The sequence below is a fragment of the Budorcas taxicolor genome, chromosome 3, assembly GCF_023091745.1.
Source record: "Budorcas taxicolor isolate Tak-1 chromosome 3, Takin1.1, whole genome shotgun sequence".
NCBI classification, from domain to species: Eukaryota; Metazoa; Chordata; class Mammalia; order Artiodactyla; family Bovidae; genus Budorcas; species Budorcas taxicolor.
The window spans coordinates 107,220,244-107,244,926 of NC_068912.1; the positions used below are offsets into that span (position 1 = coordinate 107,220,244).

Below are 24,683 nucleotides of genomic sequence, written 5' to 3' on the forward strand. Positions count from 1 at the left end.
CTCCGTGGAATTCTCCAGGCAAGAATACTGGAGTGGGTTGCCATTCCCTTCTTTAGGGGATCTTCCTGATCCAGAGATTGAACTCAGGTCTCCTGCATTGCAGGTGGATTTCTTTTACTCTCTGAGCCACAAGGGAAGCCCCGACTTAAGAGTATGAGAAAGTTGCTGCTGTTATTCTCTTAGTTCCCACCGATGCCTCAACTTTCTTATCAAGGACTGTATTAGTCAGGGTTCTTTAAAGAAGCAGCGTCAATAGGATGTACACACACACACACACACAATCTATCATCTATCTATACACATATATGAAGAGAGAGAGAGATTGATTTAAGGAATTGGTTTATGTAATTGCAGAGGCTTGGCAAATTTAAAATCTACAGGGTGGGCCAGCAGACTAGCAACCTGGGGATAAGCTGAAGTTCAAAGGCCATTTGTTGGCACAATTCCTTCTTGCTCAAGGAATGTTTGTTCTATTAAGCCTTCAACTGATATGAGCTCACCCGCATTTCAGAGGGTAGTCTGCTTTATTCACAGACACATGTAGAATGATATTTGACCAAATACTGTGGTTTAGTTACACTGACACATAAATTTAACTATCATAGGGACCTGGCCTCTTACAGCTTATATAAAGATAAGGCCAAAATGTGGCATTCCTGAAAGAAGCTTTGGTCAGTGCTGTTTTGATTGGGGAAGACAGAGAAACCAGCCCTAATTCATTGAAGGAGGAAACTGTTCAAGGGTGTGAATATTAAGTGGTGGGGACCCTTGAGGACCATCTTAGGGGCTTAATAGTACAAACAGTGAAATGTTAAAATCGTTTTTTCCTTTAGAATCAGAAATGACAAGAATGCCCATCACCATTTCTACTCAGTATTTTGCTGGATGTGATAGACTGTACATTAAAAAAAGGAAAGGGGGAATTCCCTGGCAGTTCCGAGGTTAGAATCCGATACTTTTACTGCAGGGGCCTGGGTTCAATCCCTGGTCAAGAAACGAAGACCCTGCAGACCGAGTGGTGCTGCCAAAAATGATTTTTAAGCAAATTTTTTATTTTGGAGTAATTTTAGCTTTATAGAAAAGTTACAGAGATAGTAAGAGAGTTCCTTATGCCCCTTACCCAGTTTCTCCCAATGTTAATATCTTACATTTCCATAGTTTTACATTTGTCAAAACCAGGAAACTCATATTGAGATATCAGTATTAGCTAAACTCCAGGCTTAATTTGAATCTCGCCCGTCTTTCCATCGGTGACCTCGAACCTGGGGTGTCGCACTGTTTACTCGTCACATCTCCCCACTCCTCTCTGACCTCTGACCCTCTCTCAGCCTTTGCTTTCCGTGGTTTTGGTGGTCTTGAGGAGTACTGGCCAGGTATCCTATGCAATGTCCCTCTGTCTGGGTTTGTCCGATACTTTTTCTCATGGTTAGACTGGAGTTGTGGGGTTGGGGGAGGAAGACCACAGGAGTGAAGGGCCCTTCTCATCACGTCACGTTCGGGAATGGGGGCATCCACATGCCCTCCCTGTGACGTGGGCCTTCGTCACTTGGTTCAGGTCCTGTTTGCCAGGTTTTCCCACTGTAAAGTCACTATTTTCCCCTTTGCCTCCTCTGTTTTTCAGAAGCCAGTGGTGGCCTCATTTCCTATTAAGTTGCAGATGACTGATTAAGTTGCAGATGAGTGATCAAGTGGTGAAGGTGGGAAGTGGAAGGCACAGGAGGGGAAAGTGGGTTCAAGAGGGACTCTTCTTTGAAGTTTGGTCTAGGGCTGCTCTTAACTGCTGGAAGAAGCAGGAGACGCCTACAGTTACACGGTCAGATATACAGCAGGGAACTGAATTCTGCCATCTGAGCACATGCTGTGGAGCAGTAATCTTAAGAGCAAATTCTTTCAAACAGAGGTAGTGCCCGTGGGCTTTAATGGGGCTGCTTTCTGCAGCAGGTATGGTTAACTTTAGTGTCTGCCCCTCCCTGTCAGCTGGCGGTATTTATTTACTATGCTGTATGGAAGCCTCAGAAACAGTGGATCACCTTGGACACAGGCATCTTGGAAAGTCCCTTTATCTACCGTCCTGAGAAGCGGGAGGAAGCCTGGAGATTTATCTCGTACATGCTGGTTCATGCTGGGTAAGCAATGACAGTTGAGTCACTGATGTCAGAGGTGACTGTAAGTAACCATAGCCCTGAACATTTGTTTGGTACTTTATTAACTTTTTATTTTATATTGGACTATGAGTCTTCCCTGGTGGCTCAGATGGTAAAGCATCTGCCTGCAATGCGGGAGACCCAGGTTTGATCCCTGGGTTGGGAAGATCTCCTGGAGAAGGAAATGGCAACCCACTCCAGTACTCTTGCCTGGAGAATCCCACGGATGGAGGAGCCTGGTAGGCTACAGTCCATGGGGTCGCAAAGAGTAGGACGTGACTGAGAGACTTCACTTTCACTTTCATAGTTGATTAACAATGCTGTTAATTTCAGGTGTACAACAGAGCGATTCAGTTATACATGTACATGTATCTGTTCTTTTTCCAATTCTTTTCCCAGTGAGGTTGTTACAGAATATTGAGCACAGTTCCCTGTGCTATCGGTGGTGCGACCCTGTGGACTGTAGCCCACCAGGCTCCTCCATCCCTGGGATTCTCCAGGCAATACCGGAGTGGGTTGGCATTTCCTTCTCCAGGGGATCTTCCCAACCCAGGGATTGAACCCTGGTCTCCTGCATTGCAGGCAGACACTTTAACCTCTGAGCCACCAGGGAAGCCCTTAGTATTAATCAGGCACTTTTATATCCATAATCTTGTTTGATGCTCCTGGCAACCCTAGGAGGCAAGCACTGCTCCTGCTGTTTTGTGTGAGGCTTACGGGAAGTAGTCATTTGTAGAGTGAGGATCTCAACCCATTAGTGCTAACTCCAAGTCCAGTGTACTTTATATTGTAACTGCCTAATATTGGTATTTACGTAGGAATATCAATATCCCTGGTGGCTCAGACGGTAAAGCGTCTGTCTACAATGTGGGAGACCTGGGTTTGAGTCCTGGGTTGGGAAGGTCCCCTGGAGAAGGAAATGGCAATCCACTCCAGTACTATTGCCTGGAAAATCCCATGGACAGAGGAGCTTGGTAGGCTACAGTCTATGGGGTCACAAAGAGTCGGACAGGACTGAGTGACTTCACTTTCATCAGTGAGAAGAGACCAAATTATCACCAAACCAGAATTGTGTCCCCCAAGTTGTGTGGTGTTGTTAAATGTTCCCTTTAAAATGTGAATTGCCAGTGACTTCCTCCCCACCTCTGCCAAAGTTAAAAATGTAATTCATCAACATTTTGATGGGTGTAAAATAGTTTATTTAGAATAATGCAAGCAATAGGTGCCTGCCTTTTAGTTTTGGTTACAGTCTCTTCAATGCTAATAGCCTTTTATGACCTCACTCAGAATTCTGATTCACCATACCCACTTAAAAAAACTAAAGCATTTTGCTACATAGCAACTAAATCAAGGATTACTGTTACAAGGAAATTTGACAAATGACATTCAGAGAGTTTCCATAGATGCTTGTGGGGTTTGACAAGCAAAATAATGTCAATTTCACTTTAAAAGCATTTGTATTCAACAATGTTATATACCAAATTATAGTATATTTATATGAGAGAAAGCAAGTTTAGCTAGTGTTACTAGGTAAACATTTTTTTTTTTCCATTCTGGTAAATTTAAAACCTTTTAAATACAGAACTGGGAATGAGGTTTCTCTTGCCATATCTGTTTTATTTATTTCTTCGGCTGTGCCAAGTCTTAGCTGTGGCATGTGGGATCTAGTTTCCTGACTAGGGATCAAATCCAGGCCTCCTGCATTAGGAGTGAGTGCAATCTTAGCCACTGGATCACCAGGGAAGTCCCACCATCTGTTTTATTAAAGACTACCCTGAGCTTGCAAGAGATGTTTAAAAACCTACTGAAATTTCAACTCAATATGAGTGAATTAGTATTCTCTCAGCATTACTGTGCGACTAAAACAAAATCAAGTGTTAAGGCTGACATGTGATGGCAACTGTCAGCTAAACCCATAATTGCAAGCTTATATTCCATTCCTTAAAGCTTCCTCACTGCTCTGTTTGACATTATCAGTAATTACTGTAAAACAAAACTTATAAAGTAAATGTATATTTCAAAAATGTCCTTTTATCTGCTTCACATACTGAAGCTCAAGATTTTATCTCTTTAAAAAAGTCACCTAACAAAATTAGAAAATGGAATTCACATTAAGCATGTTCTTAACTAGAAACAACATATCAATGCCTGTTAACCTCCCAAGGAAATAACTGCCTGGGCTAGTCATAATGTTTGACAATGGTGTTTGTCTCTGCAGAGTTCAGCACATCCTGGGGAATCTTATTATGCAGCTCAGTCTGGGCATCCCCTTGGAAATGGTCCACAAAGGCCTCCGAGTGGGGCTGGTGTACCTGGCAGGAGTGATAGCAGGTCAGTGTTCCGAATATAATACAGAATCAACATCTCTGGACTCTTAGGAGGTAATAAGCAAAGGTAATACACTTTTACATCAAGATTTACTGCATTCTAATATGTGCTAGGGCACCTGGTAAGTTTAGAAATCAGTTAACTAGAGATAAGCGTATCGAGAGGTCTCTGTGCCCATTCTCAGGTACGAGTTCTACGCGATTGGAAACTGTGAGTAGTTTGGTGTCCAGGTACTGGATAAAGGACTAAAGCCAGAAGGTCCTTATGTCCCAAGACTAATGATTTTGGGAAATAACGTGACCAAATTTGCATTTAAGAAAGATAACTTCAAGAGAACATTGAGAATAGCTAAAGGGACCCAAAGACTGGGTAGGGACTAGCATCCTGGGACTGGCAGCATATGCCAATGATCTCTCAAATTGGGCATGCCAAAAATTCATTAGGGTGTGGGCAGGAAATATTAGAACCCCTATCTATCCATTTATTAGAAACTTTAAAAAATTAAACTTTTTACTTTGAGATAATTACAAATTCACACTCTAAGAAATAAATACCTATAGGTCTCACATACCCTGTAACTAGTTACCCCCAATGGTAACAGCTGACAAAACCACAGTACAGTATCCTAATCAGGATATCCACACTGATACAGTCAAAGTACAAAACATTTCCAACATCACAAAGATTCCTCACAGTTTCATTTTTATAGCCATACCCCCTTTTCTTCTACCCCCCTGGCAACTCCATTAATCTGTTCTCTATTTCTATAATTTTCTCATTTCAAGAATGTTATATAAATGGAATAATACAGAGTACAGCCATTTAGGATGAGCTTTCTTCACTCAGCATAAGTCTCTGGAGAATCATGTAGGTTGTTGCATTTATCAACCGTTTATTCATTTATATTGCTGGGTAGTATTCGATGGTATGGATGGTATACTACCACTAGCTTAATCATTCACTTACTGGAGGATATCTGTATTGTTTCCAGTTTTATTACAAATAAAGTTCCAGTAAGCATTTGTGAACAGGCTTTTTAAAACATAAGTATAGTCTTGTGAACTTGAATTCTCATTTCTCTAGGATAAATGCCCAAGAGCAAGTTGGTTGAGTTGTATGGTAGTTGCATATTTAGTTTTTTTAAGAACCAGCCAAAATGTTTTCCAGAATGGCTGTTCCATTTCACTTTCCTCCCAGTACTGTGTAAACAATTCAGTTTTCCACATCCTCGCCAGCATTTGGTGTTGTCACTATTTTTAAAACCATTTATTTTTGGCTGAGCTGGGTCTTTGTTGCTGAACTCGGGCTTCCTCTGGTTGTGGCGAGTGGAGGCTACTCTCTGGCTGTGGTGTGCGCGCTTCTCATTTCGGTGGCGTTTCTTGTTGTAGAGCACGGGCTCTAGGCACACAGGCTTCAGAAGTTGTGGTGCATGGGCTTAGCTGCCCTGCAGCATGTGCGATCTCCCTGGACCAAGGATCGAACCTGTGTCCCCGAAGTTGGCAGGTGGAGTCTTAACCACTGGATCACCAGGGAAGTCCACTGTTTTTAATTGTAGCTGTGCTCGCATGTGTGTGATCTCATCATGGTCTTAACTTGCATTTCCCTAGTGGTCTAAATGATGTTAAACATCTCTTCATGTGCTTATTTGCCATTTATGCATCCTCTTCAGTGAAGTATCTGTTCATGAATTCTGCCCACTTATCTAATTAGACTTTTTTTTAACTGTTAAATTTTGAGACTTTATATATCCCAGACCTAGTCCTTTATAGAATATGTAGTTTACAGATATTCTCTCAGTCTGTAGCTTATGTTTTCATTGTCTTAGCAGAGTCTTTCACAGAGCTAAAGGTTTTAGTTTTGATGAGGTCTAGTTTATCAGGTTTTTCCTTTTACGAGCCATGCTTTTGGTGTCATGTCTAAGAACTCTTCACTGAGCCCTAAGTCTTGAACTTATTCTCTATGTTGTCTTCTAAAGTTATGTTTTGCACTTTACATTTAAATATGTGATTTATTTGAGTTGGTTAGTTAAAGCATGAGGTTCAGATTTTCTGTTTGTCTGTGAATATCAGAATAAACTGCTGAATGGACCATTCTTCCTTCACTGAGTTGCTTTTACACCTCGTCAAAAATCAGGTGGTTGTAGTTTCATGAAACTATTTCTGGGTTCTCCTTTTTGTTTCATTGATCAATGTGTCTATCTCTCTACCAATACCACACAGTCAATACCACTGTAGCTGTAAGTCCTGTAGTGAGCGAGAGGGATTCCTCTCATTTTTTGCTCATTTACTGATTAGTTTATGTATTTTTCTTTTAAAAACAGTTGGGTGTCTTTTTTTTTTTTTTTTTTTTCTGTGATAACAAAAGGCTCTCACTGGTAAGCTACTTTACAGATGTTGAAAAACAAACACAAAATATGTCCCTTTGAAGACACAGTAGTATTTTTCTCTTAAGAAGTGAGAATGTAACTGCTTTTCCAAAAACACTCATGCTTTGAAAAGGGCATTTTGAAAACTTGTTATTGGAAATCATTCCATCATTATGTGATTTTTGCTGCTGAAGAAGATGAAGTAACTCTTAAGTTCACACTTAAAAAAGCCAGCGAACACTTTTCTCATCTGATTTAAAATTTCTCAGCGGGGAGTTTTAGTAAATTTTAAATTTAACTGATTGTAACACTTCCTGATAACTTTGCAAGAACAACTGACTGATGTTAGGGAAGGTAGGAATCAACAGCCATATTACAACAAATTTTTTGGATAACTGGAATAAGCTTAGACAATGACGGGGCTTCCCTGGTGGCTCAAAGGGTAAAGAATCTGCCTGCAATGCAGGAGACACGGGAGACCCGGGTTCCATCCCCGAGTGGGGAAGATCCCCTGGGAGAGGAAATGGCAACCCACTCCAGTGTTCTTGTCTGGAGAATTCAATGGATTGAGGAGCCTGGCGGGCTACAGTCCATAGCCTCACAGTCAGATGTAGCTGAAGAGACTTGAGTGCATGCGCACGCACACGCGCACGCACAATGATGCAATTCTTCCAGTTGAAACTGGACATCACTTTTTAATTTCATATTTTAAGTGACTAAGAAAAAAATTTCTATGGAAAATAACTGACCTTAAAAGTACATCTTTGTGGGTCTTGGTGGCGGCGGCCGTGGAGTGAGTGCAGAGGGGTGCCAATATAGGGGCCCAGCTGGGCACACTGGGCCACAGGGTCCTCTCCCCAGTCTGGCTCCTGTGCAGCCTCCTCGGGAAGCTGTTTCAGCGCTCCACCCCGGCCATCATGCTCCAGAGTCGGGACATCAAGTACCTGCTGTGGCTCATCAACAAGGAGGTCATCAGCCAGGATGTCTGGCGGTTCTGCTTTGCTCTGCCGTCACCCCAGCACATCCTGGGCCTCCCTGTTGGCCAGCACATCTACCTCTCTGCTTGAAGCAACAGGAACTTGGTCCTTTGGCCCTACATGCCCATTTCCAGTGATGACGACCAGGGCTTTGTGGAGCTGGTCATCAAGGTTTACTTTAAAGACACCCATCCCACGTTTCCCTCTGGAGGAAAGATGTCCCAGTACGTGCAAAGCACAAAGACTGGAGACACTATTTGAGTGCTGGGGCTCCAGTAGGCTGCTGGTCTACCAGGGCAAAGCAAAGTTTGCCATCTGTCTGGACAAGAAACCCAACCCTGTCTTCAAGATGCTGAAGTCTGTGGGCATGACTGCTGCAGGGACCGGCACCACCTCAGTGCTGCAGGTGACCCATGTCATCATGAAGGACCCCAGGGATCACACCATGTGTCACCTGCTGTTTGCCAACCAGACCGAGAAGGACATCGTGCTGCAGCCTGAGTTGCAGAAACGGAGGAATGAACATTCTGCATGCTTCAGGCTCTGGTACACGGTGGACAGAGCCCCTGAAGCCTGGGACTACAGCCAGGGCTTCCATACCTACCACCTTCCATCCCTGGAGGAGGAGCCTACTGGTACAGATGTGCAGACCCCTGCCCACGAGCCAGTGTACCTGCATGGACCATGTGGGCCATCCCAAGGAGTGCTACTTTGCCTTCTGATGGATGGACGCTGGCCGCTGGGCCCACCCCGCATTGACTGTGCCCTGTCTGCACCCACTTCTACCACTGTTCATTACCACCACTTTCCCTCGCATCTCCTTCTATGGCTGGGTTCAGCCTGGTTTGCCCAGGCCTGGGAGGTCACCCTGCTGGGCTGGCACTTTGCCTTTGGGAGCAGGGCTCTGTTACAGGTGGGCTGCTTCAGCCACCTTTAGGGCAGATTCCTGTTCGGGCCTCGCCACAGATGCTTAGGCCCTTGCCCTTCCTTGCCCCCAACACACACACTACTGGGTAGAGGCTGCCAGCACCATGTGGCCCGCCCTCCCCAAAGCATCCTGCACTCTGGAAATAAATATGAAGTTATTGGTAGCCCCTAGTTGCAGGTGCTAAGCCCGTACCCCCTGCCTAGGGACCCTTGCCTCCTCTTCCCACCTGCCATTCCACCCTGGCAAGGAGCCTCAACGGCCCCCACTCCCTCTTCCTAAGGCCCAGCAATCACAACCCTGTGCCAGTATAACTAAGGGTGTCTTGGGCAATCACCATTTTTCATGTGCATTTGTCTTATTTCTGCTTCAGGGCCACCGCCAGGCCTCAGCACCTGACCCTGCATGGCAGGAAAACCAAAATATCCCTTTGGCAGGGGCTGCTGGGGTGAAAGTCTACCCCCATCCCAGGGCCCAGCAGGCCTGGCCAGCAGGGAGTTAGGCTCTCCCTGGGGCTGAAGCGGGAGGAGGGAGCTGGCTGAGGGCCCTTCCAGCTGGCACATGAGCCCTCCCAAAACCTCAGCCTTTCCCTCAAAGACCCAAACATCTGAGAGGCTTTGGAAGTTCCAAGAAATCAACTTCCGATCATGTGCCTTGGGGTCCCGGGCCGCCAGCCCTGGTGGCAAAGCTAAGACCATGTGTATTTATTTGTCTGTCCCAGTACCCCCTTCTTCTGCTCTTGCCCCAGGTGAGGGAGATTTAGAGTAGTCTCTTTCCTGAAGGACGTTCTCAGTGGCCTTGACGTTGCTTTAGACCGCAGCGTGTTAGTCTCTTGCATATCAGCTTTTCCAGAGTCATTTATGAGCAAACATAACATTAAAGTAAAACTTGCTGAGTCGAAAAAAAATCTTGGCATTTCTGTGGCATGATATTTAACCAGGGTTTTAAAATATAATAATGCTTATTTAATAATGTGCATGCGTGCTAAGCTGCCTCAGTCATGTTTGACTCTTTGTGACCTTATGGACTGTAGCCCACCAGGCTCCTCTGTCCATGGGATTCTTCAGTCAAGAATACTGGGGTGGGTTGCCAGCCCTCCTCCAGGGGATCTTCCCGACCTAAGGATGTAACCTGTGTCTCTTGTGTCTCCCGCATTGGCAGGTCGGTTCTAACGCCACCTGGGAAGCTCTTACTTAATAATACTGCTCATTGAAAGATTCTTTTTTTTAAGACTAATTTTTAGAGCAGTTCTGGGTTCACGGCAAAACTGAGAGGGACAGTACTGAAGTTTCCCATCCATCCCCTGCCCCAACACCTGCACAGCCTCCTCCATTATCAACAGAATGGTACATTTGTTACAACTGATGCACCTACATTGATGACATCATAATCACCCAAGTCCTTTAAAACTAGGGTTCATCTCTGGTGGTGTACATTCTATGGTTTTGGACAAATGCATACTGACACGTATCCACCATTATAGTATTATAAAGGGTATCTTTTTACTGTCTCCATTGCTTCCTTTTCCAGAATGTCATATAGTTGGAGTCATACATTAGGTAGCCTTTGCAGATTGGTCTCACTTAGTAACATGCTTTTCAGTTTCCCCCATGTCTTTTTATTTCTTGATAATAATTTTTTGTATCATTAATGAAGTAACAGTAATTTAAAAATATCATATTACCAATAAGTCCCATCCTTTAAAATTCTATGTTTGTGATTTTACAAAACATTAAAGAAGTGGTACATATATTGATGTATGTAATTTATAAGTGAATATACCTGTATTGCAGGGGGTGCCTGTATTAGTTTTCAAGGCCAATATGACCTCCTCTTATCCAGTCACATCTGTAACAATTTTCCAAATAAGGTCACATTCTGCAGTGCTGGGGGTTAGGACTTAAACGTATTTTGGGGAGGGGAAGGACCCAATCTGACCCATGGCAGTGCTCAAAACTTTACCAATCACAGCTGTGCCTGCTTCCTAGCGCAGTGGGGATGGAGAGTGGGAAGCCTTGGTAAAGGGTAAAGAGATGGGTTGGCCAGGCCTAGTGACGCAGCTACCCAAGTTACTTCCTCCCTGCCTTTGTGCATGCTGTTATTCCACCTCCTCCGTGTGTTTCTGCACACACTCGTTTTTCCTGGCTCCAGTATCTATGCTTGTTTCCCCCACAGCTGAATTTCAACCTGTGGAATTAGCTGTGCCCCAGTTTCAGTGTAGAGAGAGAGAGGAGAGAACGTGAATAACCTGTTCACATCCTCTGCCTATTTTTGCAATACCTTTTGGCAGGTATCTCTTTGCTGTATCAGTCTCTCTTTCACACTGCTGCTGGTCGCCTTCCTCAAACACATCCTTCCTAAAACATTTACAGCGGCTGATAAAAAGTTGAAACATTGAAGATTTTTTTTGGGGGGGGGGGTGGTGGGAAGGGGAGCTGGGCTGGGTCTTCATTGTGGCAGGTGGGCTTTAGTTGCCATGGGACAATTAACCCAGGTCCCCGGCATTGGAAGGTGGATTCTCAACCACTGGACCAGAAAGTCCCTGAAATGTCTGAGATTGCTTTGTGTTACCCTCCACCATCTGGACTCACTGCTTTTTATTCTTTTCTCCTTTTTCTTCAGGGAGGAATATATATAAAGATGTTAGACATGCTTATGTAACGTAAAACATTTTAAAAAATCACTTTTGAGGTATAATTGACATACAAAATTTTGTACATATTTAATGTATCAGTTCAGTTCAGTTCAGTCACTCAGTCGTGTCTGACTCTTTGCGACCCCATGAATCGCAGCACGCCAGGTCTTGCTGTCCATCACCAACTCCCGGAGTTCACTCAGACTCATGTCCATCGAGTCAGTGATGCCATCCAGCCATCTCATCCTCTGTCGTCCCCTTCTCCTCCTGCCCCTAATCTCTCCCAGCATCAGAGTCTTTTCCAATGAGTCAACTCTTCTCATGAGGTGGCCAAAGTACTGGAGCTTCAGCTTTAGCATCATTCCTTCCAAAGAAATCCCAGGGTTGATCTTCATAATGGATTGGTTGGATCTCCTTGCAGTCCAAGGGACTCTCAAGAGTCTTCTCCAACACCACAGTTCAAACGCATCCATTCTTCGGCGCTCAGCCTTCTTCACAGTCCAACTCTCACATCCATACACGACCACTGGAAAAACTATAGCCTTGACTAGAAGGATCTTAGTCAGCAAAGTAATGTCTCTGCTTTTGAATATGCTATCTAGGTTGGTCATAACTTTTCTTCCAAGGAGTAAGCGTCTTTTAATTTCATGGCTGCAGTCACCATCTGCAGTGATTTTGGAGCCCCCAAAAAATAAAGTCTGACACTGTTTCCACTGTTTCCCCATCTATTTCCCATGAAGTGATGGGACCAGATGCCATGATCTTCGTTTTCTGAATGTTGAGCTTTAAACCAACTTTTTCACTCTCCTCTTTCACTTTCATCAAGAGGCTTTTTAGCTCCTCTTCACTTTCTGCCATAAGGGTGGTGTCATCTGCATATCTGAGGTTATTGGTATTTCTCCCGGCAAACTTGATTCCAGCTTGTGTTTCTTCCAGTCCAGCGTTTCTCATGATGTACTCTGCATAGACGTTAAATAAGCAGGGTGACAATATACAGCCTTGACATACTCCTTTTCCTATTTGGAACCAGTCTGTTGTTCCATGTCCAGTTCTAACTGTTGCTTCCTGACCTGCATACGGTTTCTCAAGAGGCAGGTCAGGTGGTCTGGTATTCCCATCCCTTTCAGAATTTTCCACAGTTTATTGTGATCCACACAGTCAAAGGCTTTGGCATAGTCAATAAAGCAGAAATAGATGTTTTTCTGGAACTCTCTTGCTTTTTCCATGATCCAGCGGATGTTGGTAATTTGATCTCTGGTTCCTCTGCCTTTTCTAAAACCAGCTTGAACATCATGGAGTTCACGGCTCACGTATTGCTGAAGCCTGGCTTGGAGAATTTTGAGCATTACTTTACTAGCATATGAGATGAGTGCAATTGTGCGGTAGTTTGAGCATTCTTTTGCATTGCCTTTCTTTAGAATTGGAATGAAAACTGACCTTTTCCAGTCCTGTGGCCACTGATGAGTTTTCCAAACTATCTGGAGAAAAGTATACACCCATAAAACCATCACCACATTCTATCCCGTCAACATACCATCTATGAAAGTTTCTTCCTGCTAGTGTCTTTCTTGCTTTGCTTTTTATTTTTAAATGAGGGAAGCAGTCATATTTTATTTTTACCTTTTGACCCCTTTCACCTATTTCTTCCATTGCTTTGCTTTTTTTCCTGGATTCCTTCATATGTAACGTAAGTCTAGTTTCCCTATCCTTGCTCCTGGCCAAGTGTGGTCACCAAGTCAGCAGCACTGGCCTCAACTGAGATCGTGTTAACATGCAGAATTCTGGGGGCCCACACCAGACCTACTAATCAGAATTTGCATTTGGACAAGTCCACAGGTGATTCATAAAAGTTGAGGACCAATGGCCTGCACTTCAGCCCTGGGTCCCCCAATCTGACTGACCATCAGAAGCACCTGAAGAACCTGCTACAACTAAAATATTATTCAGATCACACTCAGATCTACTGAATCAGAATCTCCAAGAACATGGCCCTAGGATCTGTGTGGTTTTTTTTTTCATTTTTCTGTTCAGCGAGGTTTTTGTTGCTGTTTAGTCGCTCTGTCACGTCTCTCTCTGCCACTCCATGGACTGCAGTCCGCCAAGCTTCTTGCATGGAATTTCCCAGGCAAGAATACTGGAGCAGGTTGCCATTTCCTTTTCCAGGGGATCTTCCTGACCCAGGGGTCGAACCTGCGTCTCCTGCAAGTCTCCAGCATTGCAGGATGACTCTTTACCACTGAGCTGCCAGGGAAGCCCTTGGAGAGGGATGATCGACATACAGGGTTATATTTAACTTTTAAGAAACTATCAAACTTTTAAAATAGCTTTTCTAAGATATATCAATAATTCATACAACCTATAATGCACACTGAAACCATACTCACAGAAAACTAGTCAATCTAATCACACTAGGACCACAGCCTTGGCTAACTCAATGAAACTAAGCCATGCCCGCGGGGCAACCCAAGACGGGCGAGTCATGGTGGAGAGGTCTGACAGAATGTGGTCCACCGGAGAAGGGAATGGCAAACCACTTCAGTATCCTTGCCGTGAGAACCCCATGAACAGTATGAAAAGGCAAAATGATAGGATACTAAAAGAGGAACTCCCCAGGTGCCCAATATGCTATTGGAGATCAGTGGAGAAATAACTCTATAGAGAATGGAGGGATGGAACCAAAGCAAAAACAATACCCAGCTGTGGATGTGACTGGTGATAGAAGCAAGGTCTGATGCTGTAAAGAGCAGTATTGCATAGGAACCTGGAATGTCAGGTCCATGAATCAAGGCAAATTGGAAGTGGTCAAACAAGATATGGCAAGAGTGAACGTCGACATTCTAGGAATCAGTGAACTAAAATGGACTGGAATGGGTGAATTTAACTCAAATGACCATTATATCTACTACTGCAGGCAGGAATCCCTCAGAAGAAATGGAGTAGCCATCATGGTCAACAAAAGAGTCGAAAATGCAGTACTTGGATGCAATCTCAAAAATGACAGAATGATCTCTGTTTGTCTCCAAGGCAAACCATTCAATATCATGGTAATCCAAGTCTATGCCCCAACCAGTAATGCTGAAGAAGCTGAAGTTGAATGGTTTTATGAAGACCTACAAGACCTTTTAGAACTAACACCTAAAAAAGATGTCCTTTTCATTATAGGGGACTGGAATGCAAAAGTAGGAAGTCAAGAAACACCTGGAGTAACAGGCAAATTTGGCCTTGGAATGTGGAATGAAGCAGGACAAAGACTAATAGAGTTTTGCCAAGAAAATGCACTGGTCAGAGCAAACACCCTCTTCCAACAACACAGGAGAAGACTCTACACATGGACATCACCAGATGGTCAACACCGAAATCAGATTGATATATTCTTTGCAGTCAAAGGTGGAGAAGCTCTATACAGTCAGCAAAAACAAGACTGGGAGCTGACTGTGGCTCAGATCATGAACTCCTTATTACCAAATTCAGATTTAAATTGAAGAGAGTAGGGAAAACCGCTAGACATTCAGGTATGACCTAAATCTAATCCCTTATGATTATACAGTGGGAGTGAGAAATAGATTTAAGGGGCTAGATCTGATAGACAGAGTGCCTGATGAACTATGGAATGAGGTTCATGACATTGTACAAGAGACAGGGATCAAGACTATCCCCATGGAAAAGAAATGCAAAAAAGCAAAATGGCTGTCTGGGGAGGCCTTACAAATAGCTGTGAAAAGAAGAGAAGCGAAAAGCAAAGGAGAAAAGGAAAGATATAAGCATCTGAATGCAGAGTTCCAAAGAATAGCAAGAAGAGATAAGAAAGCCTTCTTCAGCAATCAGTGCAAAGAAATAGAGGAAAGAACAGAATGGGAGAGACTAGCGATCTCTTCAAGAAAATTAGAGATACCAAGGGAACATTTCATGCAAAGATGGGCTTGATAAAGGACAGAAATGGTATGGACCTAACAGAAGCAGAAAACATTAAGAAGAGGTGGCAAGAATACACAGAAGAACTGTACAAAAAAGATCTTCACGACCCGGCTAATCACGATGGTGTGATCACTCACCTAGAGCCAGACATCCTAGAATGTGAAGTCAAGTGGGCCTTAGAAAGCATCACTACGAACAAAGCTAGTGGAGGTGATGGAATCCCAGTTGAGCTGTTTCAAATCCTGAAAGATGATGCTGTGAAAGTGCTGCACTCAATATGCCAGCAAATTTGGAAAACTCAGCAGTGGCCACAGGACTGGAAAAGGTCAGTTTTCATTCCAATTCCAAAGAAAGGCAATGCCAAAGAATGCTCAAACTACCGCACAATTGCACTCATCTCACATGCTAGTAAAGTAATGCTCAAAATTCTCCAAGCCAGGCTTCAGCAATACATGAACCATGAACTCCCTGATGTTCAAGCTGGTTTTAGAAAAGGCAGAGGAACCAGAGATCAAATTGCCAACATCCGCTGGATCATGGAAAAAGCAAGAGAGTTCCAGAAAAACATCTATTTCTGCTTTATTGACTATGCCAAAGCCTTTGACTGTGTGGATCACAAGAAACTGTGGAAAATTCTGAGAGAGATGGGAATACCAGACCACCTGACCTGCCTCTTGAGAAACCTGTATGCAGGTCAGGAAGCAACAGTTAGAACTGGACATGGAACAACAGACTGGTTCCAAATAGGAAAAGGAGTATGTCAAGGCTGTATATTGTCACCCTGCTTATTTAACGTCTATGCAGAGTACATCATGAGAAACGCTGGACTGGAAGAAACACAAGCTGGAATCAAGATTGCCGGGAGAAATACCAATAACCTCAGATATGCAGATGACACCACCCTTATGGCAGAAAGTGAAGAGGAGTTAAAAAGCCTCTTGATGAAAGTGAAAGAGGAGAGTGAAAAAGTTGCCTTAAAGCTCAACATTCAGAAAACGAAGATCATGGCATCTGGTCCCATCACTTCATGGGAAATAGATGGGGAAACAGTGGAAACAGTGTCAGACTTTATTGTTTGGGGCTCCAAAATCACTGCAGATGGTGACTGCAGCCATGAAATTAAAAGACGCTTACTCCTTGGAAGAAAAGTTATGACCAACCTAAATAGCATATTCAAAAGCAGAGACATTACTTTGCTGACTAAGGTCCTTCTAGTCAAGGCTATAGTTTTTCCAGTGGTCATGTATGGATGTGAGAGTTGGACTGTGAAGAAGGCTGAGCGCCGAAGAATGGATGCGTTTGAACTGTGGTGTTGGAGAAGACTCTTGAGAGTCCCTTGGACTGCAAGGAGATCCAACTAGTCCATTCTGAAGGAGATCAGCCCTGGGGTTTCTTTGGAAGGAATGATGCTAAAGCTGAAACTCCAGTACTTTGGCCACGTCATGAGAAGAGTTGATTCATTGGAAAAGACTTTGACACTGGGAGGGATTGGGGGCAGGAGGAGAAGGGGATGACCAAGGATGAGATGGCTGGATGGCATCACTGACTCGATGGACGTGAGTCTGAGTGAACTCCGGGAGTTGGTGATGGACAGGGAGGCCTGGCGTGCTGTGATTCATGGGGTCGCAAAGAGTTGGACACGACTGAGCGCCTGAACTGAAGTGAACTGAACTGATAATGCACCCATTTAAGGTGTATAATTCAGTGTTTTTTAGTTGATTTACAGGTTAAGCACCCATTATCACAATCTAAATTTAAAACACTTTTGTGCTCCAAAGAAACCCTGTAGCCATTAGCAGTCACTCCCCACTCCTTACCTCAAACCCCTTCCCTAGCCTTAGGCAACAACTGATCTAATTTCCGTCTCTTTACATCTACCCATTCTAGACATTTCATATAAATGAAATAATAAACTATGTGGTCTTTTCTTGACTTTTTTTTTTTAAAGCATAATGTTTTAGCATAATGTTTTCCACCTTCACCCATGATGTATCATGTATCCGTACTACATTCCTGTTTATTGTTGGATGATATTCCATTGTATGGATATACCACATTTTCATTCACCATTTGATGGACATTTGGGTTGTTTTCACTTTTGTCTATTATGAATAACAGTGTCATGAATATTTGTGTACAAGTTTTTGTGTGAATCTCTTGTGTATATATTAATATCTGTGAGTGGAATTAAGTCATATGGTAACAAAGTGTATAGTTTTACATCCCCACCATACGTTTCCGCTCCTCTATATCCTCATCAACACTTGGTATGATCAGTCTTTTAATTTTAGCCAATCTGTTAGGTATATAAAGGTATTTCATTGGGTTTAAATTTGCATTTCTTAATGACAATGATGGTGAGCATCTTTTAATATGCTTAGTTGCTACCCATATATCTTCTTTGGTAAAGTATATATTTAAATCTTTTGCCAATTTAAAAACTGAATTAGGGACTTCCCTGGTGGTCCAGTGGTTAAGAATCTGCCTTTCAATGCAGGGGACACAGGTTCGAGCCCTGGTTGGGAAACTAAGATCCCACACGCCGCAAAACAACTAAGGCTGCAATGAACCACAGCTAAGACCTGACACAGATACAAACAAATATTTTAAAAAATTGATTTACATTCCTCATTATATATTCTAAGTTTTTTACCAGATATATGACTTATAAATATTGCCTCTGAGTCTGTTGCTTTTCTCTTAATAGTACATTCTGAAGACTCAAATTTCAGAATTTCGATTAATTATAATTTATCAGTTTTTAAATTTTAGGAATTATGCTTTTAGTGTCACATTTAAGAAATTTTGCCTGATCTAAAATCACAAAGATTTTCTCTATGTTTTGCTTTAGAAGTTTTATAATCTTAGACTTTACATATAAGTATATGATCCATTTTTATACATGGTGCAAGGTATGGACTGAAATATCACATTTTTGCATGTAAATGTCTAATTGTGCCAGCATCACTGGTTGAGAAAACAATCTTTTCTTTACTAAATTGCCTTTGCATCTTGTCAAAATCAGTTGTCCATATATATGTGGGTTTATTTCTGGACCTTCTGTTGTGTTTTGCACTCATCTCACACACTAGTAAAGTAATGCTCAAAATTCTCCAAGCCAGGCTTCAACAATACGTGAACCATGAACTTCCAGATGTTCAAGCTGGTTTTAGAAAAGCAGAGGAACCAGAGATCAAATTGCCAACATCCACTGGATCATGGAAAAAGCAAGAGAGTTCCAGAAAAACATCTATTTCTGCTTTATTGACTATGCCAAAGCCTTTGACTGTGTGGATCAAAATAAACTGGAAAATTCTGAGAGAGATGGAAATACCAGACCACCTGACCTGCCTCTTGAGAAACCTGTATGCAGGTCAGGAAGCAACAGTTAGAACTGGACATGGAACAGACTGGTTCCAAATAGGAAAAGGAGTACGTCAAGGCTGTATATTGTTATCCTGCTTATTTAACGTCTATGCAGAGTACATCATGAGAAACGCTGGACTGGACGAAGCACAAGCTGGAATCAAGATTGCCAGGAGAAATATCAATAACCTCAGATATGCAGATGACACCACCCTTATGGCAGAAAGTGAAGAAGAACTAAAGAGCCTCTTGATGAAAGTGAAAGAGGAGAGTGAAAAAGTTGGTTTAAAGCTCAACATTCAGAAAATGAAGATCGTGGCATCTGGTCCCATCACTTCATGGGAAATAGATGGGGAAACAGTGGATACAGTGGCTTACTTTATTTTTTGGGGTTCCAATATCACTGCAGATGTTGACTGTAGCCATGAAATTAAAAGCCGCTTACTCCTTGGAAGGAAAGTTATGACCAGCCTAGACAGCATATTAAAAAGCAGAGACATTACTTTGTCATCAAAGGTCCATCTAGTCAAGGTTATGGTTTTTCCTGTGGTCATGTGTGGATGTGAGAGTTGGTCTATAAAGAAAGCTGAGCACTGAAGAATTGATGCTTTTGAAATGTGGTGTTGGCGAAGACTCTTGAGATCCCTTGGAGAGGAAGGAGATCCAACCAGTCCATTCTAAAGGAGATCAGTCCTGGGTGTTCTTTGGGAGGACTAATGTTGAAGCTGAAACTCCAATATTTTGGCCACCTGATGCGAAAAGCTGACTCATTTGAAAAGACCCTGATGCTGGGAGGGATTGGGGGCAGGAGGAGAAGGGGACGACAGAGGATGAGATGGCTGGATGGCATCACCGACTCAATGGACGCGAGTTTGGGTAAACTCCGGGAGTTGGTGATGGTCAGGGAGGCCTGGTGTGCTGCGGTTCATGGGGTCACAGAGAGTCGGACACAACTTGAGCAACTGAACTGAACATCCATTCCATACTATCTTGATTAAGTAGTTTTCTACTAAGTTTTGAAATTGGGACACCTCAGTGCTCCAACTTTGCTCTTTTTCAAGTTGTTTTGGTTATTCTAGGTCCTCTGCATTTCCATGTAAACTTGAGAATCAGTTTGTCAATTTCTATAAGATAGTCTATTGGGATTTTGATTTGGATTGCAATGCATCTTTAGATCAACTGGGGGAGAACTGACATCTTAACAATATCAGAGTCTTCTAACTGACGAACAAGGTATAGACTTCTCTTTATTTAGGTCTTTCAGAATTCCTTTCAGCATCGTCTTTAGCTTTCAGTGTTTAGGGCTTGCACATTTTGGGGGTCATATTTATGTCTACGTTTCATATTTTTGATGTACTGTAAATGGTACTATTTTTAAATTTTCTATTTCTGATTTTCATTGCTATTACAAAGAAATACAGTTGATTTTTTTGGTATTGATCTTGTACCTTCTAAGCTTGATAAAGCCATTTATTATTTCTAGTAGTCCAATAGTTTAACTGTTAATGAACTTCTAAAGAGATTTAAATAATAACAAAATCCTGTATATTTGCCCATGTTCTTACCATTTTTAATGCTCCCTATCCTTTGTGTAGCTTTATTTTTCCATCTCTTTTTCCTTCTTCCTGAAGATTTTCTTAACCTTTCTTATAGCATGGAAATGCTAGTCATCAATTATTTCAGCCTCTGTATGTCTGAAAAAGAAAATCCGTCTTTTGCCTTCATTTTTTGTAGTGCATTTTCTGGTCTGGAGTCCTAGCTTGACAGTACTTTCCTTTCTTTACTTTAAAATGCTGCTCTCCTGTTGTTCTCATGTGCATTGTTTCTGATGATAAATCTCCTGCCATCTTTCTTTGTTTCTCGATATGAAGCATGTCTTTTTATTCTAGATGCTTCTGAGACTTTCACTGAAGATGTGATTCTGTTATACCTTGTGGTTTTCTTCATGATTCTTGTGTTGGGTTTGTTGAGGTTCTTGGATCTGTGGGTTTATAGTTTTCACAAAACTTTGGAAAAAATTTGGCTATTATTTCTTCAAGTATTTTTAATCTGCCTTCATTCTTCTTTTCTGGGGATTCTGATTATGCAATTATTATAGATATTATGAGGCTGCTTGAAATTGACCTATAGCTCATTGATGCTGTATGTATTTTTTAAAGTTTTTTTTTTTTTTAACCCCACGGCATGGGGGATCTTAGTTCCCTGACTAGGGATTGAACCTGTGTCTCCTGGAGTGGAAGTGGTGAGTCTTACACATTGGACTGCCAGGGAAGTCCTCTGTGTGTTTTATTTTGGACAGTTTGATTGCCACATCTTCATGTTCACTAAACTTTTCTTTTGCAATGTCTAACTGGTCAATCAACTCAACGACTTTATTATTTCATCTTAGATGTACTTTTCATTTTAGAGGTTTGATTTGAGCCTGTTTTATTGCTATTTAACTTTTGAACACATTGAATATATTTGAAATAATTATTTATGGCCCTTATTTGCTAAATCTTACACCTGTGTCAGTTTGGGTAGATTTTTTAAAAATTAAAATATAGTTGATTTAAAATGTTGTGTTAGTTTTAGGAATACAGAAGTGACTCAGTTGAACACACACACACACACACACGCACACATTCTTTTTCAGATTCTTTTCCCTTATAAGTTACTACTAGATGCTGAGGATAGTTTCCTGTTTTATACAGTAGGTCTTTGTTGGTTATCTATTTTATATATAATAGTTGTATATATTCATCCCAGACTCCTAATTTATCTTCCCTCTTCCCTTTTGGTAACCATGTTTGTTTTCTATGCCTGTGAGTCTATTTCTGTTTTAAAAATAAGTTCATTTGTATCATTTTTACAGATTCCACATATAGACAATATCATATATTTGTCTTTCTCTGTATAGCTTACTTCATTTAGTATGATAATCTCTACATCCACCTGTGTTGCTGCAAATGGTACTATCTCACTCTTTCCCTGATGGCTCAGTGGCAAAAAATTTGCCTGCAATGTAGGAACTGTGGGTTCAATCCCTGGCTCAGGAAGATCCCCTGGAGAAGGAAATAGCAACCGACTCCAGTATTCTTGCCTGAGAAACCCCTTGGACAGAGGAGCCTGGAGGGCTACAGTCCAGGGGGTCGCAAAAGAGTCAGACATGACTTTGTGACTAAACAACAATATTCCCCTGTGTATATATACCACATCTTATTTATCCACTCATCTGTCATGGGTATTTAGGTTGCTTCCATGTCTTGGCTATTGTAACTAGTACTGCAGTGAACACTGGGGTGCGTGCATCTTTTCAAGTTATAGTTCCCTCTGGGTGGGATTGCTAGATCATAAATAAATTTACTTTTAGGTTTTTTTTTTTAGTTTTGGTAGGTTTTAATTGATTTTTTTCTCTTCAGTATGGGTCATAATTTCATGCTTCTTTGCATGTCTTGAGTTTTTGTTTGGATGCTAGGCATTTTATCTTTGGATGGTGGGTGTTATTGTACTCATGTAAGTATTCTTTAGATGTGTTCTGTAACTCAGTTACTTGCAAGGAGTCTGAACTGTAGCTGCTGAGCTCTATATAGACCTAGACTCTATCTCACCAACTTGAAGTTTACTGTTATCTGCCTAGGTTTGCCCTTCATGCGCGGCTACCTGCAGTCTCTCTCAAGGCAGTAGCTGGGCAGTTAGTCAACTCATTTATTTCCTGTTTCTTAGGGTTCATTGTCCCTTGTTATCTGATGTCCAGTATCTTTAAGACCACTGTTTGTCCATTGCTTTCAAGCAGGAGGAAAAATCTTGTCCTGTTACTTCATTGTGGCCAGAAGTGGACATCTATATTTTAAAAATAAATTTCTCATAACTAAGATACAACCACCCCAGGTCTAGCTTGTAGGTTAACATTTGAGAACCACTGCTTTAACCCTAATGGACTGCTTCTCACTGATCTTCAGTAACCCATATAACTTTGTCTTTGCTTTTCCAGATCCCTAAATCCTGGCCTTCTTCCCCCTTTCCTCCCTGTCCAGATCTTAAAGTGTCTTCAGAATTTAACCAAAATCCTGTCTCCCCACATGTACCCCAATGTTCACTGCAGCATTGTTTATAATAGCTAGGACATGGAAGCGACCTAGAGGTCCATCGGCAGGCAAATGGATAAGAAAGTTGTTGTACATATACACAATGGAATATTACTCAGCTATTAAAAAGAATGCTTTGAGTCAGTTCTAAAGAGGTGGATGAAACTGGAGCCTATTATACAGAGTGAAGTAAGTCAGAAAGGAAAACACCAACACAGTATATTAATGCATATATATGGAATTTAGAAAGATGGTAACAACGACCCTATACGCGAGACAGTAAAAGAGACACAGATATAAACAACAGACTTTTGGACTCTGTGGGAGAAGGCAAGGGTGGGATGATTTGCGAGAATAGCACTGAAACATGTATATTACCATATGTGAAATAGATCACCAGTCCAAGTTCGATCCATGAAACAGGGCACTCAAAGCTGGTGCACTGGGGCAATCCAGCCCAGTGGCTGATTCATGTCAATGTATGGCAAAAACCACCACAATACTGTAAAGCAACTAGCCTCCAATTGTAATAAATAAATAAATTTTAAAAAAATGCTGTCTCCCTCCTCTTAAGAGTAGCAGGGCCTCCACCTTTCTGCTCAGAGTCATTCTTTCCTAAGTGCTTCCATAGCAAATTTATCACATTAAAAAAACCACAGTAATTATTAGAGTCTGCATTTCTTGATAACTGATCATACATTTGTAAGATTCCTAAGGTCAGACACTTCCCCTTTTTTGCATTAAGTAGCTACTTTTTAACGAGAACTTCTTTTTTAAAAATTATTTGATTTCTTTTTGGCTGCACTGGGTCTTTGTTGCTGGGCTTTCTCTAGTGTGTTTGTGGGGGTGTTGCTCTGTAGTTGGCGCCTCACTGCAGTGGCTACTTTTGTTGCAGAGCATGAGCTCTAGGGTGTGGTCTTATGGCATGTGGGATGGGCCCAGGAATCGAACCTCTGTCTCTGCACTAGCAGGCAGATTCTTAACCAAGGGACCACTAGAGCAGCCCTAAAGTAGGTACTGAACTGTACTGTATCTTAGAAAATGAAGGAGGGACTTGAAGGCAAGGGAAAAACAGAACTAAGCAGTATGGAGAACACTTCAGAGTTGGCATAAGGTGGTTCTAAAGCCTTGTTTTGGTTCAGACAAGGTAAGATTGAATTAGCAAACAATTTCATCTTGCTTGGTGAAACTGATTGAATGGTATATTAAGAAGGATTCTGAGACCAGATCTTGACTCCATGAGAAAAGCTAGCCCATAGATAATAAAATGTTGGAATGTCTCACGTATTTTGAGAGTTTTGGTTAAATGTGTAGGATATTTTGAAACAACAGCTAACAAGTATTTAACACGTCAGGGAGTATTCTAATCATAATGTGCGTGTAAACTCGTTTATTTCCCGACAACCTACTGAAGTTAAGTTCTATTTAACACCTCCATTTTTATAGAGACATTAAAAAACTTGCTCAAGTCACAGTGGCTAATTCTGGCTTCAGAGTATTTGTTTTTGTCACTGTTATACTGTCTTCATATTGAACATTTAATGTTTCATAATAATTGAGAGAGATCACACGGCTATACTTTTCTAGTATGGAAGCAACAAAGTGAATTTGTTGTTCGTTAATATAATGGCCCAAGCTTCCCCAACTTTTACCTTAGATTAGAAAGATTTATCCTTCATGATTCTTAGTCATGTCTGAAATTCTTTGTGTTTTATCTCTTTAGGATCTCTTGCCAGCTCCATCTTTGACCCACTCAAATCTCTTGTGGGTGCTTCAGGAGGAGTCTATGCTCTGATGGGAGGCTATTTTATGAATGTTCTAGTGGTAAGAATTTTGGGGATGAATCTATAGACCTTAAGAAAAAATTTTAAAATAATTACTGGTATCTGGTTCAGGGAATCTTATTTATCAGTATTTACTAAGCACACATCTTCCATCTGACCACAAGAATTTTCCTTTCA

General features: G+C 41.9%; 1 protein-coding gene across 1 annotated transcript in view; it reads left to right on the forward strand.

Moving 5' to 3' along the window:
- RHBDL2 (rhomboid like 2) overlaps nucleotides 1–24,683 on the forward strand; it is a 51,028-nt gene that overhangs the window by 17,799 nt on the left and 8,546 nt on the right. The window contains exons 4-6 of the mRNA XM_052637898.1: nucleotides 1,978–2,126; nucleotides 4,363–4,475; nucleotides 24,446–24,546. Of these exons, the coding sequence (XP_052493858.1) occupies nucleotides 1,978–2,126; nucleotides 4,363–4,475; nucleotides 24,446–24,546 (363 nt within the window). The remainder of the gene's footprint in view (nucleotides 1–1,977; nucleotides 2,127–4,362; nucleotides 4,476–24,445; nucleotides 24,547–24,683) is intronic.